This window comes from Lepidochelys olivacea (assembly GCF_965140295.1).
Source record: "Lepidochelys olivacea isolate rLepOli2 genome assembly, chromosome: 3".
In the NCBI taxonomy this organism is placed as follows: domain Eukaryota; kingdom Metazoa; phylum Chordata; order Testudines; family Cheloniidae; genus Lepidochelys; species Lepidochelys olivacea.
This window is the reverse complement of record NC_140413.1, coordinates 45,582,002-45,602,247: the sequence shown is the minus strand read 5'-3', so window position 1 is coordinate 45,602,247 and position 20,246 is coordinate 45,582,002. Positions and strand designations below refer to the sequence as shown.

The 20,246-nt window shown below is 40.5% G+C and overlaps 1 protein-coding gene across 1 annotated transcript in view; it reads right to left on the bottom strand.

Annotated features, from left to right (window-relative positions):
* Positions 1–20,246, bottom strand: part of AGPAT5 (1-acylglycerol-3-phosphate O-acyltransferase 5) — a 120,348-nt gene that overhangs the window by 35,940 nt on the left and 64,162 nt on the right. Inside the window, exon 5 of the mRNA XM_084624310.1 lies at positions 19,691–19,781. Coding sequence (XP_084480436.1) covers positions 19,691–19,781 — 91 coding nt within the window. The remainder of the gene's footprint in view (positions 1–19,690; positions 19,782–20,246) is intronic.

Sequence of the window (20,246 nt, the reverse complement as noted above, 5' to 3'; positions counted from 1 at the left end):
GCAACCTACATTGTTCTTTCCTTATTTCTATTCCATTATTGCTAATTATACCATTTGGCTCACTAAACAATCCATCCTTAGGACAGTAGTAATGCAGCTGTGTGTTTTGATTAGCTCAGCAAAGCCATATGATGTATAATTTTTGTTAATACAACTGACAAGATATTTGTTTAAAAACACTTTGCATTTCACATGAAAAATGAAGTCTTTGCACATCTGACCTGGGAGCTGCTTAGCAACTGGAAACTGAAGCTTTATTCTTGTGAAATTTACTCCTCGCCTGTGGGGTTTTTTTTTGTTTTTAATAATTTAAAAATGGAGGGCTTTCAAAAGTTTCCATTAGAAAATATCTCTTCATGCTAACTGAAGAACTCATAAGCCTTGAATATTCTCCCAGTTTATTCTCTGTATCTTCCTTTGTATATAACTGGGAAAGAATTCCTTGCCCACCAGGAAGGAGGAAAAAACGTTTAAAAACCCTCAAGATATGAGAACTAATGAATGGTATTTGCCAATGACTGCTCATAGCCTTCCATCAATAAACTATAACAACTCCCATTAAAGTCAGTAAAGTTTTATGTGGTCTCCAAGAAGACTAGATCCTCAGGCAAACAAGCACCTTGTTATTTGCAAATATGGTTTAAGACTAGTCCAACAATTCATGGGAAAACAGTTTTCAAAGGTAACTTACTCTCAACTCCATTAAGGCAGGCAGGCACATAGTGAAATGGATGGAACACTCACTCCTCCTGGGGATGCCAGAATACCTGCTGTATTTTTCACACACAGTAAAGATGAGCGGATGAAGATCTAATTCAACAAGATACTCTTAAACATATAATCTCATTGACTATTGGTTAATGGGACTATCTCCTGCTAAAAGTGAGACACTGAATTGCGGTCTCAGAAATGGCTTAGACCAGTGGTTCCCAAACTTGTTCTGCTGCTTGTGCAGGGAAAGCCCCTGGCGGGCCGGGCCAGTTTGTTTACCTGCCGCGTCCGCAGGTTCGGCCGATTGTGCTTCCCAGTGGCCGCGGTTCACTGCTCCAGGCCAGTGGGAGCTGCTGGAAGCGGCGTGGGCCGAGGGATGTACTGGCTGCCGCTTCCAGAAGCTCCCATTGGCCTCGAGCAGGCCAGTGGGAGCCGCGATCGGCCGAACCTGTGGATGCAGCAGGTAAACAAACCGGCCCAGCGCGCCAGGGGCTTTCCCTGCACAAGTGGCGGAGCAAGTCTGGGAACCACTGGCTTAGACAAAAACTGGGAAAAAAGCTTACTTCAGCTGACAGGTGCATAACAGAAGATAAGTTGAGCAGATGTGGCTGTATTTGTAGTTGGGAAATCTGGAATTAAGAAAACAACTCTGAAGGAAAGTTAAGAGGTCTACACTCCCTGAACAGCTAAACCTTCAGAGTTTTCCTGAGGAACATCGAGGTGCCCCATGGCTTGCACACTGGTTCAGTCGGAAGATCTATGTGACTGGACACAAAAAAGTATATAGTTTCATCGCACCCTAAAAGTTTTAACCAAAATGTTTAAAATCCATGATTGCTGTGGCTGACCATATCCATTTCTATATAAGAAAACATACTTTTGAGCATGTCCAGAATATATGTACTTTTATCTGTTTGACAGTGAAACCATGGTCTAATTCCACAGAGTTTGAACGTGCACTGAATCTCAGAAACAGATGATTTGAAGTCAGTGTTTTGATGTTTTAAAAATACTTCTATAAAATGGACCGCATGTGAAGTGAAAAATTCCAGTCTCTTGCTGTTAACAAAATTTCTTCTCCAAGTAAAATATCAGAAGGCTTTGGAGGTTACTCACTTTTAGCCTCAACTGTTACAAGGAGATATCCTATCTTTTGTTATTTCTGTCTCAAAAATGTTCCCCAGGCCACCTGCTCACTGAACAGCAGAATTTCCAAAGCAGAGTGTAAACATATTAAATACTGCAGTACTGCTTAAGAATTTTTGAATTTACAGAGTTAAAATATTAACAGTTTCTTTTTCCTTAGGACTTGACAAAATCATTGAAACATTGAAAAGGTTTGCCAGTGACCATCTGTTACCTCTACATTCTTTAAATAAATCGTTACAATGCAGAAACCTACAAGAATGCTATGACAAAGTTTGAGACACCTTGAAGTATTTTGGGGAGAACCTCTGGGATTTCCTTCACTTCCTGACCTAAAATTTTGAAATTGCCCTGTAGTACTACTGAGTGCTATTAAACAATTCATTTCTAAAGTGCTCTGGGATCCTTAAAGTTGAAAGGATCTGTATAAGTCATTATCCCTATCTTGCTTCTTTAGGAGTATGCAATGGTATAGCGACGTTGGTGCCAGGATATTAGAGCATCACGGTGGCTGAGGTAATATCTTTTAATGGACTAACCTCTGTTGGTGAGAAAGACAAGCTTTGAGCTTACACAGAGCTCTTCACGTTGTGGGAAGATACTCAAAAGAGTATGTCTACATTGCAGTTGGACACCCATGGCTGGCCCAAACCAGCTGACTCACGCTTGCAAGGCTCAGGCTAAGGGGCTGTTTAACTGTGGTGCAGACATTTGGGCTTGGGCTATAGCCCAAGCTCTGGGAGCTTCCCATCTCACAGGGTCCCTGCAGCCCAAGATCGAACATCTACATTGCAATTAAACAGCCACAAGCCCGAGCCTCACAAGGCCAAGTCAGCTGTCACGGGCCAGCCATCGGTTTTTAATTTCAGTGTAGACATACCCAGAGTGTCACAGCTAAAAAGAAGCTGGAACAGATTGTTTAGTATAAGTAGTTAACACATTTCGAGAGATCATTCAAGGTGAAGCAACCCATTAACACCTCTCCAGTTACAGGGGGGAAAGAAATAACCATTAAAAAAAAAAGCTGGAGGGGGGAAGAGGGTTAAATGGGTTCTAGATTGTTGTAATAAGCCATAAATCCAGTGTCTCTATTCAGTTTATGATTTTTAGTATCTAGCAAAGTTATGAATTTAAGCTCCCAGGCTCAACTTTTGAAGGTGAAGTCCTCATCTTTTCAGGATGAGGACTCAGAGGTCAGCTATAGAGTGATTGCTTTGTGAAAAAGTGTTCACCCACAGGTGATACAGTGTTTTTGTCTATTATCATTTCTCTATGTGAGTTCATTTGAGAGTGTAATGATTGTCTCATTTCACCCACATAGTTGTTATCGGTGCATTTAGTGCACTGAATGAGGTACACCTCATATACAACAAGCCCTACTTGCCCCAGTGATATTTGTTTACTCAATTGTACATCAATTATGTAAATATTTAGAAGCATAATATGGTGGCCATATTTTTCTATTTTGTGAACTGTCACTTCAAACGATGCCACTATGTTGTGTTTCAAAATATTTATTCGGTAAATATGTTGCTGAAGATTACAGTATTGTACCTGCAATTATATAGTTATGGGTGTGGACGTTCCATTCAACAAACCTAATGTTGCTTCATTTTCCCCAAATATACTCCTTGTGGCCTGAAATTTATCATTCCCCCTGCTACCATCACCATGTAGATCTTTCTGGAAACATTTACATCCATTCAGACAAAGAAAAAAACCAACCCTCTCTACATTCAAGGAATGATCTAGGATTTGCGCATGTTCAATTAACTCTATACTGACATGATTTTCAAACTCTGTGTGTACACAGTACTCAGAGGAGTGTGTTTTGTTAGTTTTTTTAAAAAGTATGACCATGAATGGGATCATTAGTCTTAATAGGGGAGGAGCACAACTGGAAATCAAGCCTAAATGGGAACAGAGTTCTTTTCATGACCGGTCATTCATTTAGGTGTCTATATGGGAGTTATTAGGTGCTAAGCTGTTTTCATAGATTTCAAGGCCATAAGGGACCACAGTGATCATCTAGTCTGACCTCCTGTATAACACAAGTCATAGAACTTCCTCAAATAATTCCTAGACTATATCTTTTAGAAAAAACATCCAATCTTGATTTAAAAATTGCCAGTGATACCACGACCCTTGGAAAATTGTTTCAATGATTAAGTAGCATCAGTGTTAAAAATTTACACCTTATTTCCAGTCTGACTTTGTCTAGCTTCAACTTCCAGCCTTAGACTGTGTTATGCTTTTCTCTGCTAGTCTGAAGAGCCCATTATTCCATATTTGTTCCCCATGTAGGTACTTACAGAAAAAACCCGGTTATTAACCTTCCATAACTGCTGTTCTTCAAGATGTGCTGCTCATGTCCATTCCACATTAGGTGTGTGTGCGACCGCTGCCAGAGATTCTTCCCTCAATGGTATCTGTTGGGCCAGTTCTATTCCCTCTGGTGCTGTGCGCTTATGCGCCAGTATAAGGGGTACTGCCAGCCACGCACCCTCTCAAGTTCCTTCCTGCTGGCTAACTCCGACAGAGGGGTAGGAGGGTGGGTCATGGAATGGACATGAGCAACACATCTTAAAGAACAACAGTTATGGAAGGTTAGTAACTGTTTTTTCTTCTTCAAGTGCTTGCTCACGTCCATTCAGGCGACTCATAAGCAGTACCTCAGGAGGTGGGCTTGGAGTTCATGAACATGCTGACAACAACACTGCTCTTCCAAACCTGGCATCATCTTGAGCCTGTTGGGTAATGGTGTAGTGCGATGTGAAGGTATGCACCGACAACCAAGTTGCAGTCCTGCAAATGTCTTGGATTGGAACCTGCACTAGGAATGCTGCTGAAGAAGCCCAAGCTCTAATGGAATGAATGGTTAAGATGACTGGAGGTGGGACATTTGCCTGCTCGTAACATGCCCAAATGCACAAGGTTATCCAGGATGAGATTCTCTGGGCTGACACTGGACACCCTTTCATCCTTTCTGCTACTGCTACAAAGAGTTGTGTGGATTTGCGAAAGGATTTAGTCCCCTTGATATAGAAGGTGAGGGCACGCCTAATGTACAACTGCTCTTCTGAGTTCTTGTGAGGCTTTGGGAAGAAGACTGACAGGAAAATGGCCTGGTTGCTATGGAACTGCGAAACCACCTTTGGCAGGAAGGCTGGGTGGGGTCGCAGTTGGACCTTGTCCTTGAAGAAAACCAGGTATGGTGGTTCTGACATAAGAGCTTTGATTTCAGAGACCCTTCTGAGTGAGGTGATCGCCACCAAGAAGGCGACCTTCCAAGAGAGAAACAGTAGAGGGCACGACATTAGTGGCTCAAAGTGAAGTCTTGAGCCTTGAGAAAACCAGGTTTAAGTTGCATGGGGGAATTGTCTCATGGACCTGAGGATAAAGTCTCTCCAGTCTCTTAAGTAAAAGGACCATCCTCTTGTGAGAGAATACTGACCTTCCATTCACGGGTAGGTGAAGGGCTGAAACTGCTGCTAAATGCACTTTGATAGATGCGAAGGCCAGACCTTGCTGTTTTAGATGGAGCAAGTAGTCCGAGACAGACTAAAGGGAAGACGGAACTGGAGAGAGGCCTTGTTGGGATGCCCAAATTGAGAAGTGCTTATATTCGGCCCTAGTGGATGGCCTCCTAATACCTAACAAGACCTGCCAAACTTGTTATGAACAGGTCTGCTCTTTTGCGTTCAGCCATGTAACATCCATGCACTGGTGGGTGAAGGGAATCGAGATTTGGGTGGCGTAACCGACCATGGTCTTGAGAGATCAGGCCAGGGCAGAGTGGAAGCAGGATTGCTCTTGATAGACCCAGTAGCGTGACGAACCACTGCTGGCATGCCCAACCACTGCTGGCATGCCCACGCTGAAGCTATAAGACTTTTGCCTTCTCCCATCTGATTTTCAGGAGGACCTTGTGAACCAGAGGGGTTGGGGGGAAATGTGTAGAACAGGAGCTCTGTCCAGGGAAGCAGGAAGGCATCTGAGAGGGAACCTGGGCTGTGCCTGCAGAGTGAGCAGAACTGATGACATTTCCTGTTCTGTTCGGTCGCAAACAAGTCTACCTGAGGAGACCCACCCCATTTGGAAGATAAACCTGGTGAATTCCGGGTGAAGGGACCACTCATGGTGAGAGGAAAAGGATCTGCTCAGTGACCCGTCAGTGCATTCCGAGCTCTCAGAAGATGTGAAACCTCGAGGTGGATAGACTCAATGCTCTGAATGGAGTCGATGGTGCCACCGTGGGACCTGGGCTGGAGGAGTGGCCTGGTCACACTCTACTGCCTTCCCCATGTTTGTCTTTCTTCTGCATCGGTGAGCACCCTCTGTCAGTGTGCTGCTTTCTCGTCACTGGAGATGGGGAATGGTGCCAGGAAGTGCGTGTTGCCGGAGGAGCACTTTGTACAGAGTCTCAAGTGCTTGGTGCAGAATGGGAGTGGCCTGGCTCTGAGGCTGGTCTGAACACGGCTTCCATTTAGATAACCTCTAATCTCTGAGTCCCTTTTTGTACGGGGTCAAAAGTCCAGAGGGATCTGTCACCTGTCTCTCACATAAGTCTCTCCCAAAAACTTCAGCTGGAGTGTGGGTCACTCATGGGCATAGGCTTGCCACAGGAAGCACAAGGTTTGAAACCCAGGGACCAGGGCATGCCTGACCCCAGTCCCTTGACAATAGGGAGAGGGAAACCTTGCTGAAGCAGGAGGGGTTGTTCCAGCAACAGTTGTGGGCGGAAACAAGGAACTGAGAGGGTGCATGGCTGGTGGCACCCCTTATACCAGCACATAAGAACGTGGCACCAGAAGGTACTAGAGCCATCCTGATGGATACCAGTGAGGGAAAAATCTCTGGCAATGGTGCATGGGGTATGCACACATCTAACATGGAATGGATATGAGCAAGCACTCAATGAACATGAAATTTTGAAAATATGATCCTGTTTTGGAGATTAGGGTGGTCACTGGGAAGCTGTTAACTGTGAAAGTAGAGTTCATTTCCTTCCCATTCCAGGAGTTACTGGTGAGCTCTGAAGGCCTAAGCACAAAGTAAGCTCTGATTTTGGGCCTTCCATTTGGTTAATAATGAAGATGGTCCAAGAAATATCTTAAAAAATAAAAGCTGTAATGCACTATTTAATATGCCTAGCTCAGTATATTGTAGACAAATGAAAGTACTGGGCATACATCACATCTTTTAAAAGTATCTGTTTTATAAAAAATGTTAGATATTCTTGCAATCACTTGATAATCTTTGCTAAAGTCAACATACCATAATTTAAAAACAACTAGTTACAATTATTTTGGCAGCCTGTCTGCATGCAATTCACAAAACAAGCTGTGCTTAAACTGTTTTTAATATTGGGCAATACAAAGTTAAGACTCTATGTTAAAATATTTGAGGTCATGAGATTTTACTTTAAAAGCCAAAGAAAACAAGCTAAATATCTAATAATGTCATACTTTACCTTGTAATGCTATTCTCATTGCTATTATATAGAGGAGAACCTAATTTTTGAATTTTATCAAGTTAGTAAACTATTATAAAAAATACAAAGTCTTATCAGACAAGCTAGGGAGGCCAATAAAACCAAAAAAGAACTGGCCTCTATTAAAATGGTCAGATAATCTAAAGAAAATCAAGAGCACAACGATGCTTCAAGTATCATTCTGGTGAACAGATCTAGTAAAAGTAAAGATTATTTCAACTCAGAAAAAATAACCACTTAGCAGAGATGAATGGGAAGTTTTCCCTCATGAGTGTGAAAGCCCCAGCCACCACCATCTTTAGAAATTAACCTTTTAAATTAAAAATAGATATATAAATGTCTGACCATTCACTTTTTTTCCTCCTCGATACAAGTCGTATCTGAAGGCAACGAACAGAGAAAATGCCAACCAGATCCTGGAAAAATCAGTGGATAGTTATAATGAATCTGGTAAAGTCAGTGAATGCCTGTGTCATCAGAGCCCAAAACAGACTGAAACCTAGACCTCAGAGTCAGGTTGATCAACTAAAGATCAGTGTCTAATATGCCTTATACCATTCATAATTTTACTGCAGACAAATCACTGGACAAGAAACCTGGCTCAGTGATCATCCAGGACTAATGTTAGGTCAGCTGGTTCCCCTCTTTTTAATCTTACCCCCAGAAACTGTATTCACCACAGACCAAGAGAGAACATATCTGGAGGAGAGGAGCCATGATATTTCCTACTATGTTCAGACACAGGAAAATCTAATTTGAATCGGAATCCCTTGAGTATCTCCACTGAGAGTCCAAAGGGACTAACCTGGACATTGTTCTAATCTAAAAATCAGACACAAAAGGCTTCCTACAGCAACGGTCAGAGACACTGTCTAACATAGCGAAGAAATCCATAAGACTAGCTAACTTGTAAAACTTAAACATCTTCACAAACTCTCTGAGTAGTCCAAAATCTACTTTTCCAAAAATACACATTAGGATTCTCACACAGCGAGAACACAGGAAATGCAAACACCTCCTTTCCTCCCACCAATCTTCGTCCTCCAGAGATAAATGAAAAGTCTTCTGCAAGGCAAAAAAAAAATTATGATTGTGATTACCAAAAATTCAGGGACACTGTGAAATTCCAAAACTTACTTATGGGAAACTCCACCCAACGAACAGACCAACGAGTAAGAAACATCTATGGGACATACTCATTACATTCTAACAACATTTATGGATACTTTCAAAGTATTCTGTCTCACCCCAATCCCCACCAAGAACATCATGGTTCACAGACTGGCACTGAGCAATTTTGAGGTTTATGGAGAAAAATACAAGATTTAGCAATGTTAATTTTAAAACTCCACAATGGTATTTTCTGTGGATGAAAGTGGCGAGAGAATCATTGAGTTTAACACTTTTAAAATACTTTCTAATAGGTTCAGATAGATCAATATCCAGCTGATTGGATTTATATACAGTAAAAGCCCTATTTTATGAACTAATTGAGAATTGAACAGTCCATAAAATCAAAAAGTTCATAACATCGAACATCTGAAAATTACAATAGGTACAGTGCATAGTATACATAATGAACAATAATAAATGTATACAATAAAAATGATTTTTCTTTGAGAGAACGGAATCCCTTGCCATTAAATCTCTTCGTTTTTAACCCTGTACAATTCCTTGAATGTTGGTTGAAGGACTGAAGTTCATATTTGGCAGCAGGAACCTGGCTTAGACAGCAGAAAAATCGTTCATATAACCGATCATTCAGAAGATTGATGTTCATAAAATCAGGGTTCTACTGTATGGTTATATCTATTGATAAGTGATAAATTCTGCTGACAAGCTGGATAAGTCCTACAGTTTCTTCACTCTACATGGTTAACAGCTTTGTTTTTAAAAGTTAAACAGAGAAAGACAGTTCTATGTTAAGTATGGAAGAAGAAGCCCTTGCTAACCTGGGATGTCTGGGTGGGAGTCTCTTATATTATTAGGGTCACATACTCTCCCTTTACAGGACTAGACTGTAGAGAACTATGATAACACCACTATGCTAAAGAACTGATCAAAAGTGAGGTTACAAAAATATCACAGCTATTTCCACAGTGGGCGAGTTAGCTGCTCTGCAGCAAATTCACATCTCCTGTTTCTAGTATCTTCAGATAAAGACACTGTCTGCTATCCAACCAATAAGATACACATTACCAGACCACCCACACAGACAGAAAACCATTTGTTAGGCCACAATCTTAAAATGAGTCTAGCATCAGAAATTTATAAATCCCCCCCAAAAGATTCATAAAATCAAGGAACAAATATGCAACTTCCTGGTGGAGGGACTTTGGAGACAGAGAAGGAAGGTGAAGGGGGAACATCAAGAAAACATATGAAAACATACAGACAAGTAGCAAGTGAAGGTTGTTTTGTTTTGCAAACTCTTAAAATGAAAATCATGATGCAGAACGTACCATATGTCTGATAGGCTATATTACACAACAAACCATCTCACTGCTGTGTTTGAAAGACACTTCTACTCTGGTGACAATGCCATTTTGTTCATGACTTTGGAACATCCAACGTAGGGCTGGACTTGCATTACCAGATATCATAGTTCAGGGCAACTATGCCTGAATTCCCCCTCTGTGGTCTACCAATGGCACCCAACTCTAGGCTCCTGGCTCTTTAGCCATCACTTCCCTTGGGTAGAGATCCGCATCTCTTGCCCTCCTGCCTGGGGATTTTCCAGGCTCCACAATTCCCTGCCCACACTGTGATTTCCCCAGCAAGCCAGACTGCCTAAACAGGCCAGCATCTGTGCGCTTCTTTCTCTTTTCAGCACTATGAACAATGTAACTGTCAGCAGTTACAAGTTACCATACAGCTCCCTGTAAGCAAGCACATTTATTTGTAAGGTGAAAGCATTGCAGAGAAAAATATTAATAAAAATAAAAGAACCTAGACACATGCTAATAAGCAGAGACGACCCATACCTGCTGATGGGGGACCCACAGTTTAAAGGTTTGGCTGCCTCTTGAACAGCTTGAGTCATGTGCTGCCCCTTCCCCCCGGGAGACGTACCCTCAATCTCCCCTCCCAGAAAGCAGTGGCCCCTCCCTGAAGCTCCCAGGTGTTGCTCCTGCCTCTCCCCATGGCATGCAGCTTGCTGGGTCTGGCAGCTGCTGGCAGGGAGGAGGGATCTGGCTGCACCATGTGGCTGAGCGGGGGGTGGAAAAAACTGGCAGAAGTTGGGGAGAGGGCACGTGACCCTACATGCTCCCCCACACGTCGCCTCTGTTAATAAACTTACTAAAGGTCACACCTGAAGGGCTTTGGAAGGAATCAGTCCTTCGAACTCCACCAAGGGTTTTTTCTGTGGTTACAAGTTCATAACAGCCTAAGCTCATAATTAGCACAACCACGAATAATTCAGTCTTTCCTTTATACAGGTTGGGCCTTTGATCTTCAGATTCCAAGAACAGGTGATCAGCAAACAAAGCAGAATGTGAAGAATTACAAAGGAATCTTACAAAACTGGGTGACTGGGCAACAAAATGGCAGATGAAATTCAATGTTGATAATGAAATCGGCCACTGTTGGAAGATTGAACACTGAGCTTGATGGACTATTGGTCTGACCCAGGATGATCATTCTTATGTTCTTATGACAATGGTCCACTCCTCAGGGCGCAGCTTCAAAAGGCTAGACTTTTTTTTTGCATATGCAGGGGGTAGGAAATTTGCATTCACCTCCCCCTACAGAAGTTACATGAAACCCAGCCTACAATAACACATAACCTTTGCATTTAATACAATGGACTCCAAAGATACTTAAACTTAATTCAGTAAGGTTTTTCAAGGATATTGCAGGAAATTGCATATCTATCACATCAGAACCGTACTGCTGATTATCAAATATACTTTATTTCTCTTGGGCTTGTTTTCTAAATTTGTCATGCACCACACACTCCAATAAGGCCCCTGCACTGGTCACTGTCCTTGCTGCCTAGGTGGTGCCATAGAAGTCAATGAGGCCTCAGGTGTCCAGTCGCACTGGTGGAGTCTCGGTGAGGGGTTAAATTGCCCTTCTGGTGACTATCGTGGAGCCATCGCAGCCTGGGTCTACTTGCTGACTGTCACCGCCAGAGACTAGTGCTTGGAGTGGTAGGATTGGTGCCAGTATAAGGGGGATCGGTATCATGATGGGAGCACTCCCACGGGGCATGCGACCGAGATCTGTGCCGAGAGGACGACCAGCGGGAGGGCAAACGGTGCTGGTAGTATGAAGACCGGTGCCTCCTCCTAGGTTATCGGCGCTGAGATGGCAGGAATCATGAATGCAGTGCCGGTGACTGAGGGTGAACCCAGAGGATCTGGGCTGTGACGACGGAGATCTGCGACGTGGAGATGGAGAGCACTGCCTCGGCTCGGGGGATCGGCAGCACTCCACTGCCCCCCTGGGGGTGGAGGGTGGTATTCGAGGCTGGCTTTCCCTTGTAGGGAGACTTTGATGTTTCCTGTGGCATGGGCAGAGGCCTCTGCTCTCTCAGTGCCAGGGGAGCTTGGGAAGGCATCAATGTCGCCACAAGTTTGGGTCCCCTATGACTCCTGGGAGTTGGTGGTGGATCCTTTAAGGGGTTAAGGGCCCCGACCAGGGAGTCACATCCACTTGGCTCTGGAGTGGCTGGGCAGCCCAAACTGTGTCCTTTGCCCGATGCCCCATGGCCTTTCTTGCATGGTGCCGGGGAGCCCTGATTTTTAGCTTTCTTTCTGGGCACGAGTGATGGGGAGTGGTGCCAGGTGGAACCCAGTGCCATGGGTTCACTGCGCACCAAGGCCAAGATACTAGGAGTTAAGTCTTGGTGGGAATGGCTCTAAAGCCAGATGAAGGGCAGCCTCCATGAGGAGAGCCCTCAACCAACTATCCCACTCTTTCTGAGTTCTGGGCCAAGATTTTTTTACAAATACAACACTTGTCCTTCAAATGTGATTCCCCCAAGCACTTGAGGCAGCTGCTGTGGGGGTCACTTACAGGCATAGGTCTGTTACAGTCCACACAGGGCTTAAGCCCTGGCGACCGAGGCATGCCCCGCTTGGGGCGAAATCACTGCTGGGACTCTAACTTCTAACTACACTTAACTACTTAACACTAACTACTATAAACAACTATTTACGAGGCCCTAAGGCTCGAAGTCAGAAGAGACAAAACTGCTAGTCCTTGCTATGCAAGGAAAGGCACTCCGACTAGTCACCATGGGTGGTAAGAAGGAATTGAGAGGGTGCAGAGCTGGCGGTGCCTGATATACCGACACATGAGCACGGCACTCAAGGGGGCGCCATATCCGACCCTACGGGTACCGCTAAGGCATAAATCTCCGACGACCATGCACATGGGCACACGCACACCTAGAACGGAATTGACATGAGCAAGCACTCGAAGAAGAAAGAAAATCAGGTTACTTAATTAGTTGCCTAAGTATGGAACCTTAGGTTAAATATTTTAGCCTTTGATTATGGCTTGGGATAACAATGTCCCTTCCTTATTACTGTTTCTTTTAGAACAAGCAAAAGAGAATGCCCTATCCTACACTGCCTGTGACAATGAACAATTCTAAAGAGAAGTGCTGTGTAACAACCCGCCACAGTCAAGAATGCCATTTCTGCATTGCCTTCCCACCAATTTCAAGAGGTAGGACTCAAATGATAATTAAAGACATTAATATGAGTATTACAAACCCTTCTGGGTAAGATGGACTCCTGTTACTATATACTTAACTACAAGGAAAGAAACTGACACCCAATGCAGCAGGGCTTTCCCATAACAAACCAACCCCAGTATGTGCTGTATTTTGTATTTAATTTGCTTCTATAAGAAAGTATGCAAAAGCAAGATATCACCAAAGCTGCTATTTCTGTAAGAGGGGGTTCCAAATAATCATTTCTAGATATAAAAATACTACAAATTATTGAAATGCAAACCAAAACAAGTATCAGGACCTAATTAAGTCAATTGAAATATCACTTTTACAGACCACTTTTACAGATAATTTAAGACAAATGTTTGTACATGCAGAATAAGCTTAAATTGAAAGAGCAATCTCAATCAAGATAATATTTACATTTAAATAACATTTTAAAATAAATATTTTCAACTCTCTTCATTTAATAAATTAATTTTTATTTGGTGTGGGTATGAACATGTGTGCAAAAATGTGTCTAGTTTCTGGCATAGGCATTTATAGAAAATTCCTGAATGCATTTTGCCTGGGGAGATTGTTTCGTCTTGGTTTGGTAATAATAAGCCAAGTTTAATTTTTGATCATTTTAAAATATCTTTTCATCAGTTCAAAAGTTAGGAATTTTAGGAATGGCAAGGCTCAAGTTCACTGCCATTTGTTTTCAAAACTTTTGAGTGCCCTTTGTGAAATCTAGTGAATTTCATGTTTTACTAAACCTAATAGAATGTTGAAAATGAGGTCCTGCTTTCCTGTTTGTGATGGTATAGGCCTAACCACTAGAGAAAGATCACAATTAAACATGGTATCTATAGTGAAGTGTAGAGCAGCTCCTAACTTAGATGTAAAAGTGTAAAGAAAAATGTATGTATATTTTGTGCGTTTTACAGCAATATTTGTCTCCAGCAGAGGGCCAGTAATATGCTATCAAGGGTTTGTAGATTTTTACCAAAGAAGGCAGTAAACACTACTTCCACTACAAAGAACTAAATGATCAAATACTAAATCCAAATTAAAATACAATCCACACCTATATGTTATTGCTCCTCAGGCTCAACAACTCAAAACCTCTGACCAGTGCAGTCAACAATTAAAAACTGAGAGCTGCTTAAGATGCTAGACCACTACCTAAAATACCAGTATACATGTCATTGGGAAGAACAAACCAAAGACACCAACAAACTGGACTGCTACAGATCATACACAGAACTATCACAACCAGGTAGCTAACTACCTCATCACAATGAAATTTGCAAAACTAAGACAGACTTTCCCCAACTGCAGAATCAGTGACCACAAACTGAAATATGGAATTCGTGGAAAGCGGGACGCAAAAAACATAGTCTAAATGTGGAAAGGAGTGACTATGCACACAATGGGACACAGGGGGAACTGAAATGGACACACTTTCTACTCCAATACCCCAAATACGAAGAAGCGTGAGAAAGAAATTTCCTCAAATTATCAGGAATCATTAAAAGACATCTCATCAGAAAATGATGAGGAAAACAATTGTGCCCGACTCTGGGAGAAAGAAGATATGGCATTGTATTACACAGTCACCTATACCATGTCAGGAATAGACTATAAATGGATACAGGGGATCAAATGCAGACATAGTGTGTAACCCTATCATGGGGTAGGTTGTGTCTGCCTCTGACAGATACCCGAGGGCCTCTCTTGCCCTCTGACAAAACTTGCATAGATTGTTATGCCTATAAAGTCTCTTGAATTGTTATATTTATGGCACCAAGCTGAATGAAAGGTTCAAGTGATTTCCCTCTCTCTACAGAGCATCCTTATTTTTCTGGGTATTGTTGTATCATGCCTCTCAGAAATCACTTTTATATCACAGGCTCATTAAATACTTCTTTCTGGAGAGTACACTTTTCGCTTCTGAAATGCACTGAATTGCATCAAATATCTGATTTTGTTTTTAAAATGTTGACTATTCTTATTCCAACTAAAATGTAAGAGGTTGCCTAGAACTTTCTGGCACCCATTGAATGTGAATAGTAAATATTTTTAGTTCCTTAGAATTGATGTCACCTCAATATTTGATTATACAAGTATCTCACCATACCACAACACAATCAACATCTCAATAAAGCAATGCCTATATTAGTATTTTAGAATACACTCATGCCTGGAATTTTCAATGGAACCTAAAGGAATTACAATGGGATTTGGGTGCTTAACTTCTTTAGGCTCCTTTTAAAATCTCAGCCTATAATTTAAAAAGTGAAAAATAACACAACACTTAGATCTTGATGAGTAAAACATTTTTAAAATTCAAAGAACTCATGTTTATAAACAGTGCTTCTATGTCCTTTACATATTCAAAAGTACCTTACAAGCAGTGGGTGAAATCCTGGCCCAAATGAATTCAGTGGTAAAACTCTCGACTATTTTACCAATTATCAATAACAGTGCTTCCTCGCCCAAATATAAACAACAACAAAATGAACACATGGGAAAAAATGCATATATGGTCTTTTTCAGTTTTTCTGAAAGCCTCTCTACTGACAAAATGCTCGTAGGCAATGTCATGGAGGTTGCTTCCCCTGGCTCAAAGTTACTTCTACTTCTGCTATAGTAGTAGTAAAAAGTTAACTTCACAGCAGCCCATCAGGGTTCAGCCCCCCACTCACTGGGGCATAATTTGAAACTGAGGCATAGCCTCCATCCAAAATACTTTACAGCAATCGTTCTCAAACTTTTGTACTGGTGACCCGTTTCACACAGCAAGCCTCTGAGTGCGACCCCCCTTATAAATTAAAAACACTTAAATATATTTAACACCATTATAAATGCTGAGGGCAAAGAGGGTTTGGGGTGGAGGCTGACATCTTGCGACCCCCTCCCGTAATAACCTTGCAACCCCCTGTTTGAGAACCCCTGCTTTACAGCATCCAGTATGATGTACTGCAGGAATGCTATGGAGATAAGTTATTTCTGAAGCAAGTCCGCTATAAAAAAAGTTTGCTGTAATTACTATATGAATATACAAAAATTGTTGAAGATCACAAAGCTGTCCCAGATCACAGAAAAAAGCTGTTCTTTCATACTTTTCGTATTTTTGTATCCATTCCCTTTCATATCTACAGATACTATCTATGGGATAGATTGTAGGCTACAAATTAACTCATATTTGCACACACAGGTTTAAGGATGTGGAACAATTTATAATATTTTTCATCTGATATACAGGAATATTTGATTGTACTGTCTAATCAGTGTTTGTCCATTTCAGTTTCTCCCCCAAACAGGAATATTAATGCCCCCTACCTCTATCTTTAGCCTCCAGAAGTTTCTGGCATCCTTTGGATTTTTGTAAACAAAAAACCTGGCAATATACTCAACTGAGAACTTGGCAGAGTGCATCATGGCAATTTTCAAATCCAGTTCATTGAGCTCATTTTTCATGTTAGAGAATCTATCCTTTTTTCTGAGAGCACTGGGGTAAGGAGGAGGCCCATTTTCCTAACAGGGAAGTTTCCCCATGTTCCACAATCTTCAGCCTCATCTTCTTCATACCCAGATTTCCACAAGGCAGAAACAATTCTATGCATCTCATTTGCTTCTGTTTTAGAAACAGGAGGCTTCCTACCAAATCAGGCAGACAAGATCCCAAATTTCATAGTTCAGCAAACCATCACGTGGAAATCTATTTAATAAACTAAAATAAAAAAAATAAAAATCACCTCTCTGTTTCACCAGAGATCTCAACTGGCTTAAATTCTTTGTGTTTGATATTCTTCCATCTTATCCATGCAGATTTAAGCTTATTTACATTTTCACATTGCATCATGTCACGGGCATGTATTTCAGGTCAGTAACCTGAAAATCAAGTCCTTGGATGTTCACCGAAGTGTCTGATTTTTTTCTTATACAGTCCCAAAACTATCTTGCAATCCAGTCAATTTGAATGTGTAGTCACTGCAGCCTTTTTATAACTGATGTTTAACTAATATCAATAATCAGACAAAGATACATATCTATCTTATACACCAAAGATTGGGGGGAGAGGGGAAATAAATTCTTCCTGTTTTCAGAAAGCTTGTCCAGGGAATCAATTTGTCCTACAGAAGGTAAAAATAGAGGAAGGTTTCCATACTTCTCACTTTGTAAAAGCAAAATAAACTTCTCAGGTATACTCAATCATGCTCAAAGCAGTCAATGTTTCCAGAGCTCAAACACCAGAACAAAGTATAAAAGAACTTTGTGTGATCTGGGACAGCTTTGTGATCTTCAACAATTTTGTATATTCATATAGTAGTTACAGCAACATTTTTTATGCTTTAGGTCTCATCACTTCAACTGATGCTGAACAAATATTTTAAGAGAATTATATTCAATAAATTTTGTATCAAAATTTAAGTTTAGCAAAAATAAACTTAAAAAAATATCAATAGAAATGTCTCCTTGTATTTTTATTCAAGTTTCAATTTTTTTAAGGAAAAAAAAACCAACACCTTACAGTGTTTGCAACCCAAACATCGATTCATTGTGCTAGTGCATAAAAATCAAAGTGGAACTGACTGTAACAAAAGATAAAACTGACCAGACTATTTTTATTGTCCAAGTCAAGCAAAGTTTAAACAGTAGGCAACGAATTCTGAATTACTAAATTGTGAAATTACAATTGAATTACTAAATTTTGTGAAATTACAAGTGAACAAAAAAGGATACTGCAAACAAAATGCACTATTTTCACAACTGTAGTTCATTTTTATGATATTTCATAACATATTAGTAAACTTTACTTTAAGACTCTTTCCATTGTCATGAATGGAAGCAGGAACAAATCCACACTGAGCTATTATATCTTGCCTGAGGGGTTGAGGAAAGACCATTTTTATCCAACAAAATGTGAGAATTAGAAAAATGCAGAAGAGGAAGATTCTGCTTTAAAACTAAAAGCATTTTATAACCTAGAAATATTTATATTAAAAGGATCAATTTTTAGTATTTTTGAACAAGAGTTTCTCTTAAGATTTAGAACAACAACAGAATATATCGTCCCAGAAGGTGCTGGAATAAGTAAACAGATGCTATGAAACATCAAGGACCATGAAAAAAACATAATAACGTGACAAAATAGAACAGATATAATTAAGACCAGGAAAAAATATCACTAACACCCGTCGCTCATTTTCAACAGGAAACTGAAGCGACGTATACATTATGACTTAAACATGCACACAACGTACATATACACAAATTCCATTCTTCTTGAGAAGCAGAAAAAAAACCATCTCTCTTTGGGCTAAAATTAACAAAAGTTCAACAGCCTGACAATATCAGCATGCTGATTCACATACTTCTCAATTCAATTCAGTGTCACAGAAATGACTTTCTGAGAACCATTGTTGTATTTTTGATTTCACTTCTGATCAACAGGAAAAAAAAAATGAAAAAGGACAAACAAAAACCAAGAAATGCATTCTCCCAACAGCTACACTTAAAAGTGCAAACATTTGGAGATGTTGACTCCTGTGTTCAATTGGCTCATGATGTCAGCTTCCACTGCCTACTTATTAAATTTTCAAACAAGCACCTTCATGCTTTTTCCCTTGCTTTCCTTGACCACATGCAAGGAGCACCCCATAAACTTCTGCCAAACGAACTCATTATCCTCCTTCAAACTCTCCTCTGTCATAATGCCTACAAAAACCTCAACAGTTAGAGCACTGGTGTGCTGAGACCACAGCCTATTATGCTGATCAATATGGTCTCATTGTTCCTTTGTACTCCACCATCTGTAGTCTCTTGTCTTGTACGTAGATTGTAAACTTTTTGAGACAAGAACTGTCCTTTGTTTATACAGTGCCTAGCACAATGGGGTCCTGATCCACGATGAGGGCTCCTAGAAATGAATGCCAGGAACAAACTTTTCCCTTGGGCGGGTCATTCTATACAATGGGTTCATTACACATGTAGTACTGATCATCATCAGAGGCAAGATGCTGAACTTGATGGACCAGTAGTCTGATCCATGTTCTTCTGAAGTAATTCCCCTGAAGTATAGATATATATAGGTAAAAATCAAACAGACAACCTTGTTTTAGAAAATGGACACAAGCTTGTACAAAGTGAAAACATACATTAAAACTTCAAAAAGTAAACTACTATTTTATTAAAAAACATCAGTAAATCAATAATGACAAAATAAAAATGGTAGCTGATTTTGTTGTTTTTCTTCTTCTTTCGTATAGCTTGGGTAGGTAGCAACAACTACAAATTTATGAGGACGTATAATCATTGCTACGTTCACTTGGAGGTCGGTAAAACGATGTCCAGTGGCCAATTGACGACATTGGTATGTTGGTAGATTTGTACAAAACACAGACCACAAAACCCCCCAGCACTTAACAGAAGCACCGCATGAAGGTTGTCATTTTGTTAAGAGTGATTTATGGAGTGGACAAACTTAATTCCTAATTCAAATCAGAAGACATATGAAGTAATCTTTTATATGTTACAAAATAAACAAAAAAGTCTCTCTCGTTCTCTATCTCACTCACACAAACACAAACACATACATGTGATGTTATAAAAGAATAATTTTCTCTCCCTCTTCATTCACCAAAGTTCTTTGAAGTTTTGCTTACCTTCTTTATCAGCAAATAACTGACTATCTGCAATGACTTTTGGCATCTCTGGATTGTAACGAGTTCCCTCTGGAAAAATCACAAGATACATCTGTGGGATTAAAAAAAAATATATATGCACATATTTTAAAAATCAGACATAGCAGATAATTTCTGAAAACATTAATACAATTTTGGCCTTACACATGAGATTAACATCACATGCCAGATACAGCTGCAAGTATTGGAAGAAAATGAATGCTCATTACAAAGCTACAGGAGGCTTACTTTAACCATGTCGCATACATAGCTGGTACATTTGTAATGCTACAGTTTAGGGTTTAAAACTATTTTCCATCATTAACCCAATTTTCAGGGTTTTATAAGTCTGCAGTGATTTAACAAATGTTAAGAGGAAAGATAAAAAAGCCACATATCAAAAGGAAGATTAGGAAATCAATTGAGGAAATAAACAGCAGGAGCAGCTGAGCTAAGAACAAAATTCCTGTTCTCATGTAATAATTTTTAGTAATATAGATAGTATTCAACTCAAAATACAGTGGCAGAATGAACTTTA